This window comes from Leucoraja erinacea, chromosome 1, assembly GCF_028641065.1.
Source record: "Leucoraja erinacea ecotype New England chromosome 1, Leri_hhj_1, whole genome shotgun sequence".
NCBI classification, from domain to species: domain Eukaryota; kingdom Metazoa; phylum Chordata; class Chondrichthyes; order Rajiformes; family Rajidae; genus Leucoraja; species Leucoraja erinaceus.
Window position 1 is genome coordinate 74024950 of NC_073377.1, and position 22284 is coordinate 74047233.

At 39.3% G+C, this 22284-nt stretch overlaps 1 protein-coding gene across 2 annotated transcripts in view; it reads right to left on the reverse strand.

Moving 5' to 3' along the window:
- Positions 1–2242: 2242 nt before the first annotated feature.
- LOC129698514 (protein NOXP20-like) overlaps positions 2243–22284 on the reverse strand; it is a 38525-nt gene continuing 18483 nt past the window's right edge. For both annotated transcript variants that reach the window (XM_055637610.1, XM_055637608.1), the window contains exons 6-14: positions 20283–20417; positions 18414–18566; positions 14373–14499; positions 13675–13754; positions 11462–11617; positions 8147–8286; positions 6839–6911; positions 6320–6373; positions 2243–5305 (exon numbers count right to left, since the gene is read on the reverse strand). In XM_055637610.1, the coding sequence (XP_055493585.1) occupies positions 5204–5305; positions 6320–6373; positions 6839–6911; positions 8147–8286; positions 11462–11617; positions 13675–13754; positions 14373–14499; positions 18414–18566; positions 20283–20417 (1020 nt within the window). In that variant the 3' untranslated portion in view covers positions 2243–5203. The remainder of the gene's footprint in view (positions 5306–6319; positions 6374–6838; positions 6912–8146; positions 8287–11461; positions 11618–13674; positions 13755–14372; positions 14500–18413; positions 18567–20282; positions 20418–22284) is intronic.

Here is a 22284-nt window from a genome sequence, read left to right on the forward strand (position 1 = left end):
CAGTGAGTGATATAGCTGTTACACGGTTTGAAATCACAGACCTTTGAAGTCTTCACGTAGTCACTCACGTGACTCCGAAGTAAAATAGTGAGATTAAACGAGTACTTACCAGTACGAAGTTTGATCTGTATTTTATGAGGAGTTACGATGAGGGATTACGTGCCCTCCGCTCCCACCCTCGTTGTATAGATCAAACTCGAGCTGATGTCTCATTAAAATTTACTATCTTTACTTCAATACTGTGTCTACCTGTGATTCCACACCGCTGCTTGGAAGTATGCCGCGCCTGCGCACTGGGTGGGTTCTTCACGTAATCCCTCATCGTAACTCCTCATAAAATACAGATCAAACTTCGTACTGGTAAGTACTCGTTTAATCTCACTATTAAACCAGGTCGGGATATACACTGTAAATGGTAGTGTACTGGAGTGTGATGCAGAACAGAAAAAACAAGGGGCATGGGTATATTATTCCCTGAAAGTGGCAACACCCTAGGACAGGGTGGTGAAGGCCACAATTAACACACTTGCCCTCATCAGTTCAAGGCATTGAGTACATGAGTTGGGATGTTGCAACTGTACAAGTTGCGAGCAGCTCTGGTTGCACAGCTACAGGAAGGATGTCATTATGTTGGAAAGGGTGCAGAAAAAGATCACATGGATTTTTCTGGGACTGGATGGCTTGAGTTACAAGGACAGTCCAGCACTTTTTTTTTCCTGGAGTGTTGAAGGGATGACCTTATAGAAATACATAAAAGCATTAGGGGCATAGATTAGGTGAATGGTCAGTCTCTTTCTCTAGGGTAGCCGAGTCTAAAACTAGACGGCATAGATTTAAGGTGTGGTTGTGTGTTCTCTGGAACACATTTCAAAAATTCTTTGTCACCATTGCTCTTAATACTATTACTGTCCCAGTCTACAATCGGGATAGTTGAAGTCCTCTAATATATCTAACCATCGACTCTATAATTACTTGCAAATTTGCTCTTAATATCATTTCCCGCTCCAGCACTTCAACAAGCTCTTTAATCTATACCCACCCACTTTTCCCCCCAATTACCTCCTCGCCCTTCTCCATATTGAGATACCTTGTGGCATGTGTGCCATTTCATTTTGGAAAGGTAGTCACCCGAGGAACTCGAAGGCAATTTTCTGAACTTGCAACTTTGGAAATTATCCCAAGAAAAGCCATACTCCAGGAAAATCCAGAAATGGAGAACTTTAGATTCTCTTTACCAACTAGTTTCTCTGCATACAAAAATCAGTGGCCAAAGTTATCATAATCACAGAATATTATCATTCTACACAAAATTCTATGGCAATGTGATTGACAATATGTTTTGCAAATAATCCACGTTTCTTACTTACAAATATTTTACACTTTCTTTAAAGTATTTTTGCAAGGTTCAAATTCATACTTTTCTACTTGCAAACATTGTTTTATTTTAAACAAAAGAATAGACATCAGGCACAGAAAATGTTATTTGATTTGTTTTATTCTATTCAGGAGAAAGTAAAACATCAAAATCAGCAGTTTTATTTACTGCTGCCTTCGAGCCAGATTTGCTTTTACTAAAATATTATGTGATTTACAAATCATAGTATTTTAACTGTTTTGTCATTAAGTAAATATTTTGTAAGTTGTTTAAGCTAGTAATGCATAATTAAATAATTTGACGTGATACAAGGCAGTCATGTATTTAAAATACCACCGCTCTATTGATCCTGATGGAATTTAGACTCCTAGCATGTGGTTTCACGCATATAGGTTTATCTGTAATTCATTGTCATAACAATCATTTCTCATGCCTTGCCTTCTCGCAGCTATGACGGACGGCTATTTATTAATGTGATATTACTACCAAACCTGATCACATTCTTAATAGAGTCTCTGGCAGGATTTACTGAATTGTGATTGGGTGCAGGAGTCTAGGATGGTTTTGCCCTCACTGCTACAAGATGAAGATAATGGAGGCACTTTTTCTGCACAAGTGCAGACTGTGAAGTTGGAACCCTTTGATTCAGTTGTACCACTTTAGATTATGATCATCATCCCAATGATGCTCAAATGGCATCATTTTGAGCGCATGATGGAGTTCAGGCTTGCATTAATTCCTCTGGACAAACACACGAGAACAAGAGGTTCCAGAATTTCCTTTATATCATGAAACACCAGCCAAGTACAGGGTTTAACTGTCAATACATTAGGAAATGGGCTAGATATTTCACACAATAGGATAAGGTGAAAAATGATAAAAGTTTATTTATCTATAAGTAAACCACAGGTCTAATGAACTACAGGCTTTGTTTAGTTATTGATAATTGAAAAATAAGATCTTGAAAAATCTCATCCATTTCTCTCGGATTAACTTCTCAACATAATCTAGATAAATTCCAATCACAAATTTGTCTGATAAGATTGTAATTTGATTCTCAAGATAGTACATGATCAGAATGCCTAGTTTAAGTATCAAAATTAATATAAAAGTGATGGTTTGGAGCAATCTCATTATAATTCCTTTGAAAGATAGGCAGAGATCATGGCGGAACTGCTGCTTTTATGAAAGAATGAATAAGTTTATTGGCCAAGTATTCACGTAAAGCAATTTGCCTTGGTGCTCCGCACGCAAGTAACAACGACATAGTGACAGGAATGACACACAAAACATTAATAATAAAATATTATTGATTAAATATGTGAATTAAACAAAATACCAGAGCAAAAGGAGGCTACAGATTTTTGGTTATTGAGTAGAGCTACTCCTAGTAGAAAAAAAAGCTGTTTTTATGTCTGGCTGTGGCAGCTTTGACAGTCCGGAGTCGCCTTCCAGAGGGAAGTGATTCAAAGAATTTGTGGCCAGGGTGAGAGGGGTCAGAGATGATCTTAACCCGCTCGTTTCCTGGTCCTTGCAGTGTACAGTTCATCAATGGAGGGATGGTTGCAGCCAATAATCTTCTCTGCTGATCGGACGATTTGCTGTAGCCTCCGGAGGTCGTGCTTGGTGGCTGAGCCAAACCAGACCATGATGGAGGTGAGGACAGACTCTACGATGGCCGTATAGAATTGGACCACCATTGCCTGTGGCAGATTGTGGTTCCTCAGCTGCCGCAGGAAGTACATCCTCTGTTGTGCCTTTTTTTTTTACTGTGGAATCGATGGTAGCCCCCCATTTAAGGTCCTTGGAGATGATGGTTCCCAGGAACTTAAAAGACTCCACTGATGTGTGGTGTTGTTGATGGTGAGTGGGGTGAGGGGAGGGAGAGTTCTCCTAAAGTCTACTATCAATTCCACTGTCTTAAGAGCATTGAGCTCCAGGTTGATGCGATGGCACCAGGCCGCCAGCTGTCACTTCCTGTCTGTAGGCAGATTCCTCCCCATCCTTGATCAGTCCAATCAGGGTTGTGTCGTCCGCAAACTTGAAAAGCTTGACAGAGGAGTCAACGGAGGTGCAGTTATTGGTGTAGAGAGAGAGTAGAGGAGAGGGGAGAGTACGCAGCCTTGTGGTGCTCTTAGGCTGAGGGTTTACGGGTCCGAGATGTGCTTTCCCAGCCTCACATGCTGCTTCCTGTCTGTCAGGAAGCTGGTGATCCACCGACAGAGGGGGTCAGGCACAGTCAGCTCGGAAAGTTTGAAGTGTAGTAGCTCTGGCACAATGGTGTTGAATTCAGAGCTAAAATCAACAAACAAAACCCTAGCATAGGTCCCCTGGCGGTCTAGGTGCTGGAGGATATTTTTCAGCTTGGCCAGCACAAGCCTTTCAAGGGGCTTCATGATGACAGAGGTCAGTGCGACAGGCTTGTAGTCATTAAGACCAGTAACTCTTGCCCTTTTGGGAACATGCACAATAGTGGAGACTTTGAAGCAGGCAGGAACAGCACAGGTTTGCAGGGACTGGTTGAAAATGTCTGTGTAGACCTGTGCCAATTGTTCTGCAGAGCTTGAGAGTAGAGGGGGAAACATAGAAAATAGGTGCAGGAGTAGGTCATTCGGCCCTTCGAGCCTGCACCGCCATTCAATATGATCATGGCTGATCATCCAACTCATGACTGATCATCCAACATTGCCTGGTCCTGGAGATTTCCGGCTTTTCTGTCTTCTGAACAGCCTCTCCACCTCCTCTATTTTTAATGTTGATGATGGAGCAGTGATGTTGTGCAGCACGGAGGGGATGGGTAATTGGGTGTGAAGTAGTGATTGGAGAAGGGTGGGTGGGAAAGGGTCCAGTCTTTTCAGACTGGAGTCTTGCTTTAAGTAGGTGTGAAGTGGTGAATGGGGAGGAGTGGGTGTAGAAGGGTTCAGTCTTTGCAGACTGGGGTCTGGCTGTGTTGGTTGGGAAGTGGGGGGGGGGGGGGTAACCAGGGTTACGTTTCTGCTTGTCAAACCTGCAGTAGAACTCATTCAGGTCGTTGGTCAGCTGACGATTGTCCAAAGAGCGGGGGGCTTTCCTCTTGTAGCTGGTGATTTCTTGCAAGCCCTTCCAAACTGAAGAAGAGTCACTAGCTGAGAACTTGCTCCTCAACTTCTCAGAGTACCTTTCCTTGGCAGCTCTGATTCCTCTTCTCAGCTTGTACTTTGCCTGCCTGTAGAGGTCTGCATCCCCGCTCCTGTAGACATCATTTATACAAAATGATGCCACTCCGAGTATTACAGAGAATCTCTTGCAATGTTATCAATGTTGTATTGTTGTGCTGGTCAACATTACTCAATAATGCTACAGATATTACACCTGTGTTGAAGTACATATATCAATAACATTTGCTGTTTGTACTTTGACTTGATGAAAAAGTGCAGTTGGTGCAGAGTGCAAGCCTATATTTTTGTATCAATGGTGGTTTTAAATATTCACACAATTTGTAGTTTGCAAAATTTAGATAAAGTACAATTTGAAATTAAAAATATTTTCAAAAATTCTAAAATGTAATGCAGAAATTGCACCACATGGAGGTATAAAACATGTCAATAAATTGATTCACACATTGCAATGATAATTTCTTTTAAAAGTACAAAGCTCTATATTACTGTTAACTCAGTCTTTCAAAGACAAATGCAACTAGTGTTTCAATGTGTCTTCAGAAATTAGTGTTTTTTGTAGTCTTAGTATCATTTTTGTGACCATCTATTTTTTTGGCAAGTTTGCTACTGGTTGCTTGAACTTCTGAAACTTAATCGTTAATCCAATATGGTGGTGCCACAATTTCCCATCCTATTTGGTTGCTTTGTTGGTACTGGACTGCATGTGGCAAATCTGAAGAATTGGAAGCAGCAACTGAAATGCACTTTGGATGTAGGTGGCACTGTTAGAGCCCTGAAAAGAAGAACCCAAAGCATTAGTTCCTTATCTTTACACACAAATAAATACACACATTTCTTTCAAACCAAATGAAAATAAAATCATGTGCTATGAAAACAATAATTTTGTATCATGTGTATTCACACATTTCTCTAGGATTGAATTCATTGAACATTGAAAACTGCATTTTAGAGCTTATAGTCAAAGTCTGAGAAACCAAACGCTAATTTAAATTATAATGGAACAGGGCAGAGTATAGATATTCAAAACCAAGATATAGTCCTGCACAGTATCTATAAAACAGAAAAATAGCTATGATATTTCAGGATTAGTAAGAGGAAGAAAAAAGATGAAATGGTCAAAATGTGTAATAATTGCAAGAGGTAGTTAATGTGCATTATGAGAAAACAGTTGAGACTGCAGTAAATTCAAGTTGAAAAGCATTTGCGGGACCCATAAAGGGAAATGTGGGGCTGACTAACATGCAAAGACTACTGCCATCCAGTCCGACCATCTCTTGAGCCATTAATCCTCTTCAATTGGAAGACTGAAGCTATCATTTTGTTACAACCTATGCACCTTTCATACCTCATTGATCATCCCTTGTGAAAGTCAAACTGACTGCAGCTTGGATATTGCATTTGACTTAATATTGCTTTTCTATATATCTACATCCTTTTTGAAATCCCTAAAACTGTTCACTGGGTTATGGAATAAAATGAGAATACCAAGGCGCTATTCCATTTATCATGCCTATTCTGGCAACTTTAAAGAGTTATGTTATCACCATTAATCTATTTCAATTTATTCATAGTCAAATAAATTATATGACAGAACATCAGGCAGATTTTAAACATGGGCCTGGCTAATTTTGTTTTTAAAGTTCGCCAGTTTCTGAAAGTTAAACTAGATAACTTAGTACTGAAATGCCAATGGAGTGCAAGATATGTCATGATTATGCAACATAAAATAAAACATTGCACTACGGAGCTTTGCAGAAGGCATTTTAAAATAAAATATTAAGCTTACCTCCAGCAAAATAGTATTAACATGTGGATTTAGAACCTCTGCTTTCATTTTAGCCTGGATAAAAGAACACAAAGGCAATTAAATTAAATCTGCCATTTTTAATTACACAACTACTCACAATCAGAAGGAATTTCAGAAATATTAATTAATTTAAAAATCAGTATGATAAAATATTACATTCTGAATTTTGAAGACATCTTGGTTTAATTGCAATGAATAGCATGTACATCCATGATGTTTTCATTTGTAAAATAATCAATATTAATGTACATAAAACACATTTTGAGAATTGGTAAGACTTCTGCCTCAGATTTTCTAACTAAAGCAAGTATTCTTCATTTCTGCAATTTTTAGTTTTGATGCTCCAACTATTGTTGTATCTATGACAGTGCTGATTGTTTTGTGGACTGGGAGATCACTATTAAAGCCCATTGATTACCTTTTTAAGTTCAAGCTGGCACCTTATACTTACATTTATAAATTTTAAATTATGTGAAAGTTATAATTATAATAACTTACCCCTGCTCGAATTAAACAGGAAATAAATTTCTGAGAAAGAGTGGACACTTCCTTACACATAGCAATAGTTAACCTGTATCAATAAAAGAAAAAGTTTGATCACAACATGTCATGTAGAGCAAACCAGAAATAATCATGCTTACCTGAAGAGACATATGAAAAGCTTTAATAAGTAATCTTAGAAAACCTGCTAGACTTTACTAAATGCTCAAATATTTTCTCAATCAGCAGCAATGAAAGGAAGTTATATTAAAATATTATTACATTTTAACAGCAACTGTTTTAAAAAAAACTAAATTGGGATAACAATTAACAAGGTTGCTTAGATTATACTTTATAGAATTTAGTGATACATATTTTTATGCTACTTCTTATTTCACGCAGAATTAAAACACTGCAACTGAACACAACGATTGAAGTTCTTAAAATGAGAAGCAAAAGATCTCTGCAGGCCTCACAATTTAAAAAAAAAACATTTGTTTATTTTATTTTAAATAGCTTCAGTTTGAGCAAAATGAAAATTGTATGATTTTAAGAAATAAAATCTTGCATTGCCTGCCACAAAATCATGATGTTTCAAAGCAATATGCAGATATTGAATTACCCACAAGATGCAATCCCTGCTGTAGTGAATAAAATAAGGCATCAAACTTTCAAAGCAACAGTGCAATAATGGCACAATATCAGACAGAATACCCAAGATAACCCTTTTGGTCTTTGAAACTATGCCATGGAACCCTTTAAGCTCATGTGACAGAGCAAACAGAGCACCAGTACAAAGTTTCATCTGATACTATTGAAGATTGTTGTAGCATTCCCACATCACTACAGAATCAGCCTGCATTTCTGTGCCCATGTTTCTGGAGTGGACAAACACAGAACCTTGGCTTGATGGCAACTGGACGATTGAACTTCTCCAAAGCCAGCTAAAGTTAGGTAGAGACCACAAAATAAGTCAGATGTATACTTCTTTAGGTTAAGTGAGATGGAGAGGATGTGAGGTAGCAGTGTCGGAGTAGTGAGGTGGAGCCACTGATTTGAGTGGGATTGATAGTATTCTGAAGGAAACAGTAAAAACAATTATTGCCAAGAAGTCCAGTCTCCTGCATGAGACATGTAGAAACAACTATCCCTTTCACTGTGTCAATTAACTCTGTTCTTGGAAATAGTATTTCAATATTTCAAGAGATGAGTTTCTCCAATTATTAATTTTAACAAAAAAAAAACAAATGTTCCCATGATGGTATATAGAAACAGCCTAATTTTGATTAAAATTATACCAAACAATTATCAGTTATAGGGTCTTACGCAGTAAGGACTTTAGCTTGATCCATTGCCGATTTCTCGATATCCTGTCCATGTAGGATTAATTCAGCCACCTTATGGAGTTGTTCAATGCAACGTGCAGTTACTTCAGCCAGACTCTCAATGGATAACATCAAAACATCCTGTGTTCAGAAATTAGTTACTATTATAAAAGATTCTCGATAAACTTTTATCCACTTCACCCTCCTGGGATCACTTTCCAATAGTACCAGCCACCATACATTATTTTGCAATGATTTTACATTACTTAGCCAAGGAGTACAGCAATGCAATGCGTCTGCAATGGTTTCATTCTCAAACCTAATCATGCCATTTTATTTATGTTTAATCAGGCACTTCCATTAGAAGTAGTTGGATTAGGAACTTGGATTATAGCTCAAACTTAAGAGTATTATATAATTCTATGCTCTCTTCAGAAATTGATTCCGAACAGAAACTGTAAATAAAAGCAAACCGGGGGCTTGAAGGTTAACTGTCAAATAACTCTGTTTATTAATAGAGATTGTACAAAACCTAAATACCAAGTTGAGTGCATAGAACAATTTATTCACCAGAATTTTGATATCAAGTCAGTGATTGACCAAGCCCTTTATCCAAGTCCATGGTTGCCAAGTGAAACGCTCTCCAATGGTTGGAGCCAACATTGCACAAAGGTAGATGGTTGTCCATACTGGTCATCAATCATCCCAGCCCAGGGCATCACTGCAAGAATTGCTGCCTGGTCCAACAGGCTTCATCAATAACCTTCCTTCAATTACCAAGTCAGAAATAAGGATGTCTGCACAATATTCCATTCTACAGCAACTCGCTATCAGACGACAGGAAAATCGTTTGAACTCACCAGGGCTTTGATTCGTATACTCCCTTTAAATTTACAGCTCATGGGAATATTCGATATCTTCTCTAAAACACTTAACATTAAACTGGAATCATATACAAAACTAATAATTTTATGAATGTCAGAGGCCTGTTCTAAGTTAACGATATTTCAAAGATGTTTCCTTGACTACGGCCTAATAACTGCGAAAAAACTCATACTCAAATTCCGGAAAAAGATTAAAGGAATTTTACAGTAATCAGCAAATTAAATTGCTGGTGCCTGCAAGCTGCAAGACCCAGAGGGCATTTGGGCACAGATTGTAAGTAACATTTGCAAAAAGGTGCTAGAAAGTGACAACCTCCAACAAAAAATGCCTTATCATCCACCCTTGAAATTCCAGGGAATATCCATTGGTTAATACTCCAACAACATATCCTTGAGGTCATCATTAATCAGCAACTGAGCAGGACCAGACATAAATGCTGTGGCTACAGGACCACAAGAGATTTAGAGTATCTTATAGCCAGCGACACATCTAATACCCTAAAGCCTTTCAACAAGGCACAATTAAGGAGTGTGATGATTGCAGCTCCAACGCCACTCGCGAGGCTCAATACTATCCACAGCAATGGACTTCATTTGATTGACATCCCAATCACCATCCAAAACACTCCACACAACTAGTGCACCAATACCCTAACGCGTTCAAAATGCCTTATGGTTTATGTGCCTAGGCTACTCTCCCAATGCCTCCCAAATGTATGACTTCCATCACCAACATGAGCAGTTTATGAACTCCCCCTTTCAGAGTTCATACCCCATATCATCCACATTTGGAAATATATTACTGTTCCTTCAATAACATTAAGTCTAACTGCTATATTTTTCCCCGATAGCAGTCTAGGAGCATCCAAGGACTACATTATCTGACTATCTTCTTAAGGCAAATGAGGATCCTAAGACTATAGCTTCTCACTATCTTCTTAAGGTGAATCTTCTTCTTGTGTTTGAGGCAGCAGAGGTTATGTAACGCCCTCCAGGCACTGTATCCAGTTCAATGTGCTGTTATCGAGGGCCATGAGGTCTACCCCTCCACCAGGGGGGCGGAGGACAGCACAGTTGAAAATGACGTGCTGTGCTGTTGCTGGTCTGCTCCACACACGCAGGCTGCTGATGAACGCAGCCCCCAGCAATGCATGTTGGCGTTGAACCGGCCGACCCCTGTATGGAGCCGGTTCAGGGTGACCCACTCTTTGCAGGGCAGGTCCGTGCCGGGTGGGGCTGTGGTGTTCATTGCAACAGTGAATTGCGGAGGCCGCGAAGTCTGTTCCCAACTGGTTCTCCAGCTAGGTGAATGAGAATGGGCAATGAATTCTGTATCTGGCAGTAATACCTAGATCATAAAGAGTGAACAAAAATATCCTACATTCTTGTTAATAAAGTTAGAACTTTAGACAATCAACTATAACTAGTTTTTGAGAGCACAGCATATTGTATTTAGAGCTGAACAGCATATATGGTCCTATAAAATTAATTTTAAATTTGTGACGTATCATTCAGTCAAGAAAATACATTTAAAATTTCATTTTTTACAGATTATCAGCTTTCTATCTGTTCTTAATTGCACGTGCTAAATCTTAATCATTAATTAGCATTCTGTAGATCTTATCTAAATATTAATTGCCCTGTTGCAACAATTCCCATTTCCAATTTGTGTTTCAGTGAGGATCAGAGTAATGCTGCACCGAAACAGGCCTTTCGGCCCAATTCTTCCAGCTGACCAAGATTTCGCATCTAAGTTAGTCCTGTTTGCCGGAGTTTGACCTATTACTCTCCAAACCTTTTCTATCTATGTACCTTTCCAAATGTCTTTTAAATGTTGTATTGGACTCGCTTCAACCACTTCCTCCGGCAGCTCATTTCATAAACCCACAACTGTGTGAAAAAATTGCTTCCAATAAACTTCCTATCTTTCCCATCTTACCTCCAATTCTTGATTTCCCTACCCTGGGAAAAAGAGTGAATTTGGTCAAGGATAGAAAGTGGCTGCGACAGGTTTTGCTGAAATCAGTGAGCAATCATACATAAAGTGGTTAGCAAAATTCATTCTTTCACCATGTAGAGAAAAGCCTCAATCATTATTTTTCCCAATGGCCTGCGGCATTATTTAAATTAATTATTCTGAAGTGTAATGATGCTTATGTGGACTGAAATAACAGACAACTTGCACACATCAAAATTTCACAAAGCTTACCTAACCCAATATTTTAACCTAATAAGTAGTAACTTAGCTGTTTATTGAAACTAGAACAAATACTTTATACATGTACAACTTTACATAATTAGCCATCAGAAATCATTTGTAAAATAAGGCATTATTCTCTTTAAATGAATCAAATTTGATGGATAAACACTTAATTCAAATTATTTTTCAATTTCAGTAATTTCATAAACTTGATGTACTTAGAAAACCTCACCTCAGTTTGTATTTTGTGATTTTTAATTTCTTCATGTTGTTGTTTTTCATCCTGTTTATCCTCTTTTTCATCACTTGCTTCTGTAATATTTCTTTCAGCTTCTACTGCAAGAGTAGAATTTGTCTCTTTCACCCAATCATAAGCTTTTCTTCTTGCCTAGAAAATTGATCATCTGCCAAATTAGGACCACGGCATTTTGTAAATTTCTTCTTTAAAATCATATAAAATCGTATATCCATGACCCCATTAGTTCTTGGTTCTTGGAATTACAGTTTTGTTTTGAATAAGAACATAAAATTTAGCTTTACTGTAGCAATTTGAAGAGAAACATTTCCTGGTCTAATTAATTTATATTTAATCGATATACTCCATGATGAGATTATGTGCCTCCATCCACATTAAATTCTTGCAGATTAAATAGCTTCAATTAATTCATTTCATTTACATTGACCAAATCCAGTTTGCACATTATTTGTGCGTATATACATGACCCCATTAGTTCTTGGTTCTTGGTCCTCCAAAATATTCCAAATGGAATTTAAACTGTAGTGACACTGCCTAGTTCTTGAAAGGTAAAGTCCCATCTTCCGCCTGGGGACAGTTTCATCTTGTACAATTGTGCTAAATGGGACAGACTCAGAACAGATCTGGCAGAAGCAATATACACCATCATAATCCGTAAAGCTGTTTAAGGCTGGGCATATATTTTACTTCACCATAATTATTCAGTGAGAGGATCAATAATGGTTCAAGAAATATACAAGGGCAGTCAGAAACAGCACCTACTCAATACAATTAAGGAAGCATCTTCTCCAAAAAAACTCAAGGCAGTGGCTCATCACCTCAAGGTAGGTATGTTACAAAACTTACCTTCAGTGGCACTGTAATTCTGCCACTGGCCGTGTGCGTGATTTTGGCGCGTTTGAGGGGGGGGGTCTAAAACGGGGTTTTTTCCCGACCTGGTCCTGAATTATATTTGTTGGAGTGCAAGATTTTGCTAAAGAATCGTTCCTACGGCCCTTTTGTGTGTTTTAAAAAAAAATTCACCCGACAAGTTAATCGCTGGAATGATTTTAAAAGCAGCTTCTGAAGTCGTCAATGCCGACAACTGGGACGTATTTTATGCAGGACCAGGTAAAATAAAGTAGTTTATTTTTATGTATAAAAGTGTTGCTTAAGATGTATTTAATTCACATTTTACGTTGCGAGACGGTGATTCCCCCCCCCCCCCCCCACCCGAAGAACCGGCAGTGTATTTGCTGCAGATATGGGGGTATAAATTCACCGCATCTGAACGTTCTAAATGGTCCTGTTCCAGTAAAACCCACTCCCAAGCTGATTTAAATGGCCATTAATTTACAGGTATTAAACATTAAATTCCTTCCATTTGGCCTATAATCCCATGACAATAAAATTTAAAAATTATGTTATATTCTGAATTATTGTGTGAATTTTATTTGGACACTTAGGCTATTTAAAAATGTTAATCTATTCTTAAGAAATGGATAGATGTTTAGATCTAGTAATTGAATTTTGTAATTAGCTACAATTAGGTAACTAACTAATTATATGCTTTAATTTCAAGTCATCATCTAAGTAAGATTGTTTCATATTGGTTTCAGAATGCTACAATCTATAATAACTGAAAATTTCTTTCAGTTCTCTTAAATTTTAAGAACGTTATCGGCCTTTAAATGTTCTCGATCACAGCTTTTGTGTTAAGTCAATGAAAAAGCAATAGGGAACAAGATGCCAATTTCCGAGTATGAAAATGGCCATAACATTTTTAATACTGAAGATATGAAAGTGAATTAGGTGTCAAATTAAACTTATTTTTATGCTTTATCTGATGGGATAAATTAAAGACTTGATTTTTAAAATCTCAAAATTTTGTAACATTGCTACTCAAGGGAAATAAACATTGGTCTTGCCAGCAAAGCTTCATCTCCTAAAATGAATAGATATTGAGTTCATAGACCAGAAAGATCTCAGAATTATATTTGGAATATATAAAATTGGCATTAATAAACTGGGGATACTGTAGCACCATTATCTCTACTATTCAAATGTTGAAAAAGGTGGAGCCATCAACAAAACAGTTAGCAAACACAAGTATACACATAAGTATGAAGAAACCCTGTGCTCACCCACTACTTTGCAGCTAAGCAACATGAATTTCTGCAAATATCATGGCAATATACAAGACTATTTACCTTGTTGAGTTTGTCTGGAGTAGCAGCCACGTGCAACTCGAATAGTAACTCAGTTATTATGTTCACAAACTCCTCATCATCTGCTCAAAACAAAAATAAAAGCTTTGCTATTTCACACTGCATTCAATATTACAGAAACGAAAAGGTGATAAGGATTTCTTCCTGAAGCATGCATGCATCAAATGCATGTTATTTATGCATTAGGGCCCATTGATAAGAGAAAAAAAACAGTTGCTGCTCAATTATTAAAGATTATGTCTGGCAAAACAGATGGTGTGAACTTCCGGATAAGTACAAGGCAATAAATATAACTGCATCTAGGACTTGTAATACTATGCAAATACTACAGACAACTTCAGCTATGACAATTTCTGTTGAGGCAAAGCTTTGTTGATTCAAATCTGTCACAAATAAAGCACACAATTCCTTCAGTGTTATTCTGATATGAAGGCTCAGCTTTTTTTTAAATTTGTCTTAAACAGTTTGAGAAAGACTGGAGAGATTCTGGAGGATTCCAAAATTTCTAACTCCTTTGATATTATATTTGCTTTGAAGGTAAAGTTTAGAATCCTTTAGTTTCTGTTTTGTCAAAAGTCATTGTTAGTTAGGTTTCTGAAATTAATTATTTTCAAAAAGTTAATTATTTTCAGTTAGTTAATTACGATTCAAAAAACAAAACACGTATAATTTTAGCATGCCTTTCTGTTCCTCTGGTTTTTCTTCTGTATTGAATTCTTTCAATAAGACCACCTCTTTAATACTTATAAGGTCTCTTTTCATGTTCTCCAATTCTTCTCCTGTGAGGGACAACAAAGCTGATTGAACCTGGGGAGAAACAAATTCTCTTAGTAATTGATTATAAATAAATCCGAGAGTGGAATTATTTTAGAGTGCTTCTTTGTAATATTAGCAAGAAAGAAATCAAACGTATCGAGACGTATTCCAAAGTAATTGTGTGCTGCTGTGTCTTTAAAAGTATTATGTTAATTTTAGCTAATCTATCAATAATAACAATAATACAAATAAAAAGGACTGGAAAAAGGCACCTCAGAGAGTAAAGTTAGTAAGGTCAGTGATAGAAGTAGAATTAGACCATGCGTCCCCTCAAGTCTACTGTGCTCTTCAATCATGGCTGATCTATCTCTCCCTGCTAACCCCATTCTCCTGCCTTCTCCCATAACCCCCGACACCCGCAATAACGAAAATGCTATCTATCTCTGCCTTAAAAATATCATCTGATGACCTCTAGTCTTCGGTGGCAACAAATTCCACAGATTCACCACCTTCTGACTAAAGTAATTTCGCCTCATCGCCTTCCAAAAAGAATGTCCTTTAATTGTGAGACTCTCCCACTAGTGGAAACATTCTCTCCACATCCACTCTAAGCATTTCACTATTCTGTATGTTTCAATGAAGTTCCCCCTCATTCTTCTAAACTCCAGCGAGTAAGGCCCAGTCCAGCGAGTAACCCCCAGCTTCCCAGACTCAGTGGTCCAGCCTGAAGGGTTCTCCATCCACCATATAGACCGTATGCAGGCATCTGGGAAAGGGAGAGGAGTTTTTCCTCATCTCAGTTTTAAATGGCCTACCCCTTATTCTTAAACTGTGACCCCTGCATCTAGTATGTCCAATCCCACAATAATTTTATATGTTTCTATAAGAATCCCTCTCATCCTTCTAAATTCCAGTGAATACAAGCCCAGTAGTTCCATTCTTTCATCATATGATACTCCCGCCATCCCGGGAATTAACCTAATGAACCTAGGTTAACTCTCTCAATAGCAAGAATGTCCTTCCTCAAATTTGGAGACCAAAACTGCACACAATACTCCAGGTGTGGTCTCACCAGGGCCCCGTACAACTGCAGAAGGACCTCTTTGCTCCTATACTCAAATCCTCTCGTTATGAAGGCCAACATGCCATTAGCTTGCTTCACTGCCTGCTGTACCTGCATGCTTATTTTCAGTGACTGGTGTACAAGGATACCCAGGTCTCATTGCACTTCCCTTTTTCCTAATCTGACACCCTTCAGATAATAACCTGCCTTCTTGTTCTTGCCACCAACGTGGATAACCTCACATTTATCCACATTATACTGCATGTGCCATGCATCTGCCCACTCACCCAACCTATCCAACTCACCCTGCATCCTCATAGTTCACACTGTCACCCACCTTTGTGTCATCTGCAAATTTGCTAATGTTACTTTTAATTCCTTCATCCAAATCATTTATATTGTAAATAGCTGTGATCCTTTATGCCTTTATTCCTACTACCAAAATGCCTGACTCCACACTTTGTTACACTATATTCCATCTGCCACTTCTCTGCCCACTCCCCCAACCTGTGCAAGTCCTTCTGCAGAGTCCCTGCTTTCGCTATACCACCTGGCCTTCCACCTATTTTTGTATCATCTGCAAACTTGGCCACAAAGTCTTCAATCCCCTCATCTAAATCATTAATATACAACGTGAAGAGTAGAGGCCCCAGTCCCGACCCCTGCAGAACTCCGCTAGCCACTGGCAGCCAACCAGAAAAGTCCCCCTTTATTGCCCCTTTCACTTCTGCCATCCAGCCAACCTGCTATCCATGCTATAATAATGAGAACTAAATCAGGATGCTGGGGAAGAGGGAAGAACGGCATTCTAATCTAACCAAGTTTTATCGCACAAGAATACATTTTTAGTTTATTGAGGTTACCATTTAATCTTTCCATGTGTGAACACAAGAACAGAATGCTGTTTGCAGATTTGGATTGCAGTAATGTTACTGGGTTAATGACCTGCATTCATTTTATTTTCTGTTAGCTTAAAAAGTTCTACTGCATTGGTTCAGAGGTTCAAAAAGACGGGAGAAAGAAAAATAATCAGGAATAAAACAAAAACATGGCTGAAAACAATTAAAAACAGATCAAATGGCTGTGTGGAATTGGTAGATGTTAATTATAGTATGTCAAAATATAAATAATTCAGACCATGGACAATTCTGGTAAATCCAGTATTTACTGTATTTATGTTAATTTTAGCTGATCTAGCAATAATAAGACTGCTCCAAATAAAAAGGACTGGAAAAAAGCACCTCAGAGTAAAGGTCATAACTTTATTAACTTTCTTTTAGGCGATGTCAGGTTGCCTCTTGAGATGCTACAATTCACCTTGAATAGACAATGCACACTTAACTGATGATAAAGTATTTGAGCCGTTTGGCTGGACCCATTCAAGAGTATTCTATCACACTTCTGAAAAATACTTTGTGGATGATGAAGAGGCTTTCTGAAAAATCAGGAATAATGGCTGGTGCAGTTAAACTTTTGGCCATTGCCAACTCCAAAATATTGATTTCACAGATACAAGAGTCAAAGAAAGGTGGCTATACTCACTCTTGTGAGTCAATCATCGCATAGCTTAAATATTACTTAACTTTTTCTTTGGCTAATTCTAATGTTATCCAGGTATGGCTGCGTGATTGGAGGGAATTAAATGTTTGAAGTTGCTGATGGGGTGGCAATCAAAGGGTTTCGCTGTTGTGGGTAGTGTTACATTTCTTGAACACCTATAACACAGTGAACCCTCATTATAACGGGCAATGGGGAGGGGGTGGGGGGACCACAGTGTCTGTTATTGTTGATTGTGTGCTATAACCCAGTTAGGTATTATCTATATCTATGTTATATATGTTATATAGTTGAAACAAAGAACTGTAGATGATGGTTAATACACAAAAGGACGCAAAGTGCTGGAGTAACTCAGGGGGGGTCAGGCAGCATCTCTGGAGGATATGGATAGGTGATGTCTGGAGCCTTCTTCAGATTGATTCAGTCTGCTGAGTTACTCCAGTACTTTGCATCGTTTCACCCCAAAACTAGGTGCCAATGCCAAGGGTCTGCACGTGTGCTGTATGATCTGATTAAATCGGCTGTTGTAACCCCTGGCCATCAGCTCTTTCTTCAGTTGGCACTAACAGGACGCACTCGGTCACCATGGGGTTCCTTCCTCTCTGACCAGAACCCCCTTCTTCCTGTTGGCCGTCGTTTTGTCTGCCCCCTGTTTCCGAGGTGGAGTACGAGTATGCCAGTAACTACGAGGAGCAGGAGATGACAGTGGAACGGAGGTGGGGTGGGGAGTGTGGGAGGTGTGGAGAGGAGAGGAGAGAGGCCAAGTTGACAGGGAATGGAGGAGGTGGAGGGGAGGCCAAGTTGACAAAGCGATGGCTGGTAGAAAGAAGCAGCAACTGGTGAGAGAAGGAGCCTCACGGTGAACTATTTTTGGCAGCAGCCTGAAGAAAGCACTGTCCCCAGAGGCTACAACGTGAGCCACAACAGCCGTGTCAACTGAACCATGTGGTTCGTGGAGAAGGGCTTGCTGGTGGCGTCAGAAGCTAGGGTGTCATCGACACGTTCCGTTATAAAGGGGTCCGTTAAAACTAGGGTTTACTGTATTCTGTAATTTCTATAATCATCCGGTGGACCAACTCAAGGGAATTCTAAATAAAATCATTCTGGAAATTACCATGCCAAGTAGATTTCCTAACAGGGCATCACTTGAATCTATGAAGTGTTTGGCCAATATGGAAGATCACCATATTAGTTCTTGTATGTAGTGATTATAAAATCAACTCAGATTTATTGACTCATTAAAAGAAAAACCATGTCTTGAACTTCTATTAAAATTTCTATTAAAAATCCATTCAAGGAGAACGAGAAAGTCAGTTTGAGAGTAAGAGAGCATGTCAATACTTACTTTTATTTCACTTTCATTAGATAAAATTTCCAAAGCTTCTAAATGTGCAAGACCTTGGAAGTCATCAAACATCATCCCAAAGTGAGCCGTCTTCTCTTCAGTAATTTGACAAAAAAGTCGTTGTTTTTCTTTTTCTTTTGCTTCTCTTAACATCTATTTAAACAATAAAATTACACGCGTTAGCTCTTGGATATAATACTCAGTCTGCCCCAATGTATACAGTGAAACACCTACATGGACCAAAATTCAAAATATCCTTCCTAAACAATTTTAAGGTTATGAAATTTTACTGCCACGTTGCTTACATCGCAAAATGAAAATCTTGATGGATATAGAGGTTTATCAGCAGTTATTTAATTTGTAATGAATGATCCTTTTTTATAATCAGGCACTAGCCCATCTTTTACACTGTATTCCAGATGAGAAACATTCAACTATGATACAATTTTGACACCAATGTACTATCAGTAGCTCCCTCTCCCAATGAAACTCTTAACATCTCTCAAGTAGGACGATGAATTTTAATATCAGAAGTGAGCAGGTAAAGAAAATCTAGTTACTTCACAAAACTACAATCATGAATATATTTAACAAATGACTAGACATTGCTTTTAATTGCTTCAGAGAAAGTCCAAAGGGATAAGATACATTTGGAAAAGCAGGGATTGATCTGAGATATTTAGCATGGCTTTGTGTAAGGGAGCTCCTGCCATATTTGATTATTTGTTTTGAGGAGGCAACTGAGAATATTGATGAAGCAGAGAGCTAGACATTATTAAATGCCTTGCTGGTTCATATGAATGACCCTCATGGAAAACTGATCAAGAGGTTTACACACATGGAATCCAAAGCAAGTTGGCTAACTGGATCCAAAATTGTCTTGGTGATAGGAAATGGAGGATGTTGATGGAAGGAGGCTTTACTGCTTGGAAGTGCGAGACCAGTGGTGCACTGGATGGGTCAGTGTTGGGACCCTTGCTGATTAAGATACATATTAATGACATGATTATGAAATTAAGAGATATGATTAGGAAGCTTGTGGATGACTCAAAAGTTGATGGTGTTATGGATAATGAGGAACTATATAACGGAATATCGATCAGCTAGCATGTTGGATAGATCATGGCAGGTGGACTTTAATCCCGATAAGGTGATGTATTTTGGGGAAGTCAAATAAGGTTAGAATATATGCTGCAAATAGCATGCGGTTAAAGAAAGTTGATGAATAGAGGGGCCCTTAGAGTTCAATGCCATAGTTTCCTAGAAGTGGCATCACAGGTAGCTAGGGTGTTGAAGGAGGTATTCCTTTCTCGGAGTTGCAACTTTATAAAAGACGGGATAGATCACACTTAAGAGTATTGTTTAAGAGGCATTTAGACAGGCACTTAAATAGGCAAGGCATAGAAGGATACAACCTGATGCGGGCAAATTAGATTAGTATAGATGGCAAAAAGGTCAGCATGGTCATGGCAGACTGATGGGCCGTTTCTGTGCTGTACGACTATGAATATTTGTGGCGAGTCTTGTCCATGCAACAGGAATTTCCAAAATATGTTCGGTTTCTTTCATCAGTCATTAAAATCCTCAAAAGACATTAATAGGTGTGTGATAGTCTAAATAATAGTTCTGAGAAATTATAGATGCAGAAAAGGCAATGGAGATTCCATCACACAACAGTGCTTCTGTGAAGCATGCAATATACTATTCAGTTCCCCAACACTGGACAATGACCACTTACTGTAGTATCGAAACATCAATTAGTACAAATCCAACTACATGCTTTTGAAGTCACTGCAAGCATAAGAAAGCAATAAAGCCGTTTTGAATTTTCTTTAAAAAGGCAATTATATGAGGTGCACTTCAAAGTACCTGGGACAAAGTGGCTGTTTTATTTATCAATATCTTTGTTTTCTTGTATCCAGGGTCACTCTCTGCAAGGACATTCATTGTTTTCTTGCCAATAAATTCCAGAGCATCCAAGCCACCCGTGATTACAGTTTTACCCTGTAAAACACAAGCAAAGTGCAGTATTTATAATTGTTTGAGTCATAGAGTGACAGTGTGGAAACAGACCCTTCGACCCAACTTGCCCACACTGGCCAACAATGTCCCAGCTACACTAGTCTCACTTGCCTGCGCTTGGTCTATATGCCTCCAAACCTATCCATGTACCTGTCTAACTGTTTCTTAAACAATGGGATAGTCCCGGCCTCAACTACCTCCTCTGGCAGCTTGTTGCATACACCCACCACCCTTTGTGTGAAAAGGTTACCCCTCGGATTCCTATTAAATCTTTTCCCCTTCACCTTGAACCTATGTCCTCTGGTCCTCGATTCCCCTACTCTGGGCAAGAGACTGCATCTACCCAATCTATTCCTCTCATGATTTTGTATACCTCTATAAGATACCCCCTCATCCTCCTGCGCTCCATGGAATAGAGACCCAGCCTACTCAACCTCTCCCTATAGCTCACACCCTCTAATCCTGGCAACATCCTCGTAAATCTTTTCTGAACCCTTTCAAACTTGTTAATATCTTTCCTATAACTCTGGTTGCCCAGAGCTGAAGACAACATTTGTAAAATTCATAAACCAATGAATACGAACAGAATGTGTAGGCAAGAACTGCAGATACTGGTTTAAATCCAAGATAGACACAAAATGCTGGAGCAACTCAACGGGACAGGCAACATCTCTCGAGAGAAGGAATGGGTGACGTCTTGCGTTGAGACCCTTCTTGAGACTGATCTCAGGGGAGTGGGCAGTACAGAGATAAAATGTAGTTGGAGACAGTAAGACTGGTAGAACTGGGAAGGGGGAGGGATTGGAGCGAGAGGAAAAGCAAGGGCTCCTTGAAGGAAGAGAAGTCAATGTTCATACCCCTGGGGTGTAAGCTACCCAAGCAAAATAGGAGGTGTTGTTCCTCCAATTTGAGCTGGGCCTCACTCTGACAATGGAGGAGGCCGAGGACAGAAAGGTCAGTGTGGGAATGGGAGGGGGAGTTAAAGTGTTGAACTGGGAGGTCAGGTAATTTAGGCGGACTGAGCGAAGGTGTGCAGCGAAATGATCGCCGAGCCTGCGCATGGTCTCGCCAATCTACAGGAGTTCACACTGGAGGGGGTGGTTTGGGTGGGAAGGGACGAGTTGACCAGGGAGTTGCAGAGGAAACGGTCTCTGCGGAAAGCAGATAGGGGTGGATTTGGGAAGATGTGGATAGTAGTGTGATCCCGTTGGAGGTGGTGAAAATGTCAGAGTATTATGTGCTGTATGCGACGGCTGATGGGGTGGAAGGCGAGGATAATGACGGGGTGGAAAGTGAGGACATACAACAGAAGTCAACTATCAATAAGATGGACAAAAGTGCTGGAGAAACTCAGCGGGTGTGGTAGCATCTGTGGAGCGAAGGAAATAGGCAACATTTCGGGCCGAAACCCTTCTTCAGACTGATGTAGGGTGGGGGGGGGGGGGGGGGGGGGGGGGGGGGGGTGGGGAAGAAGAAAGGAAGAGGAGGAGCCAGAGGGCTGAGGGTAAGCTGAGAAGGGGAGGAGACAATAAGGGCTACCGGAAATTGGAGAAGTCAATGTTCATGCTGCTGGGGTATAACACCCAAACAAAATATGAGGTGCTGCTCCACCAATTTCCAGTGGTGCTCACTTTGGCCATGGAGGAGGCCCAGGACAGAAAGGTCGGATTCGGAATGGGAGGGTAAGGTCGTAGCATTCAAACCTCTCAAGTCAGGTTTGAGATTCCAAGTTCACTCCAGAATCTCCAACATAAACATTGAAAGTGACACTTTAACGCTTTACTGAGGAAATCTGCACTATGGGAGATTGTATTTTTCCGATGAGATAGAAATATAAATATGTGCAGGA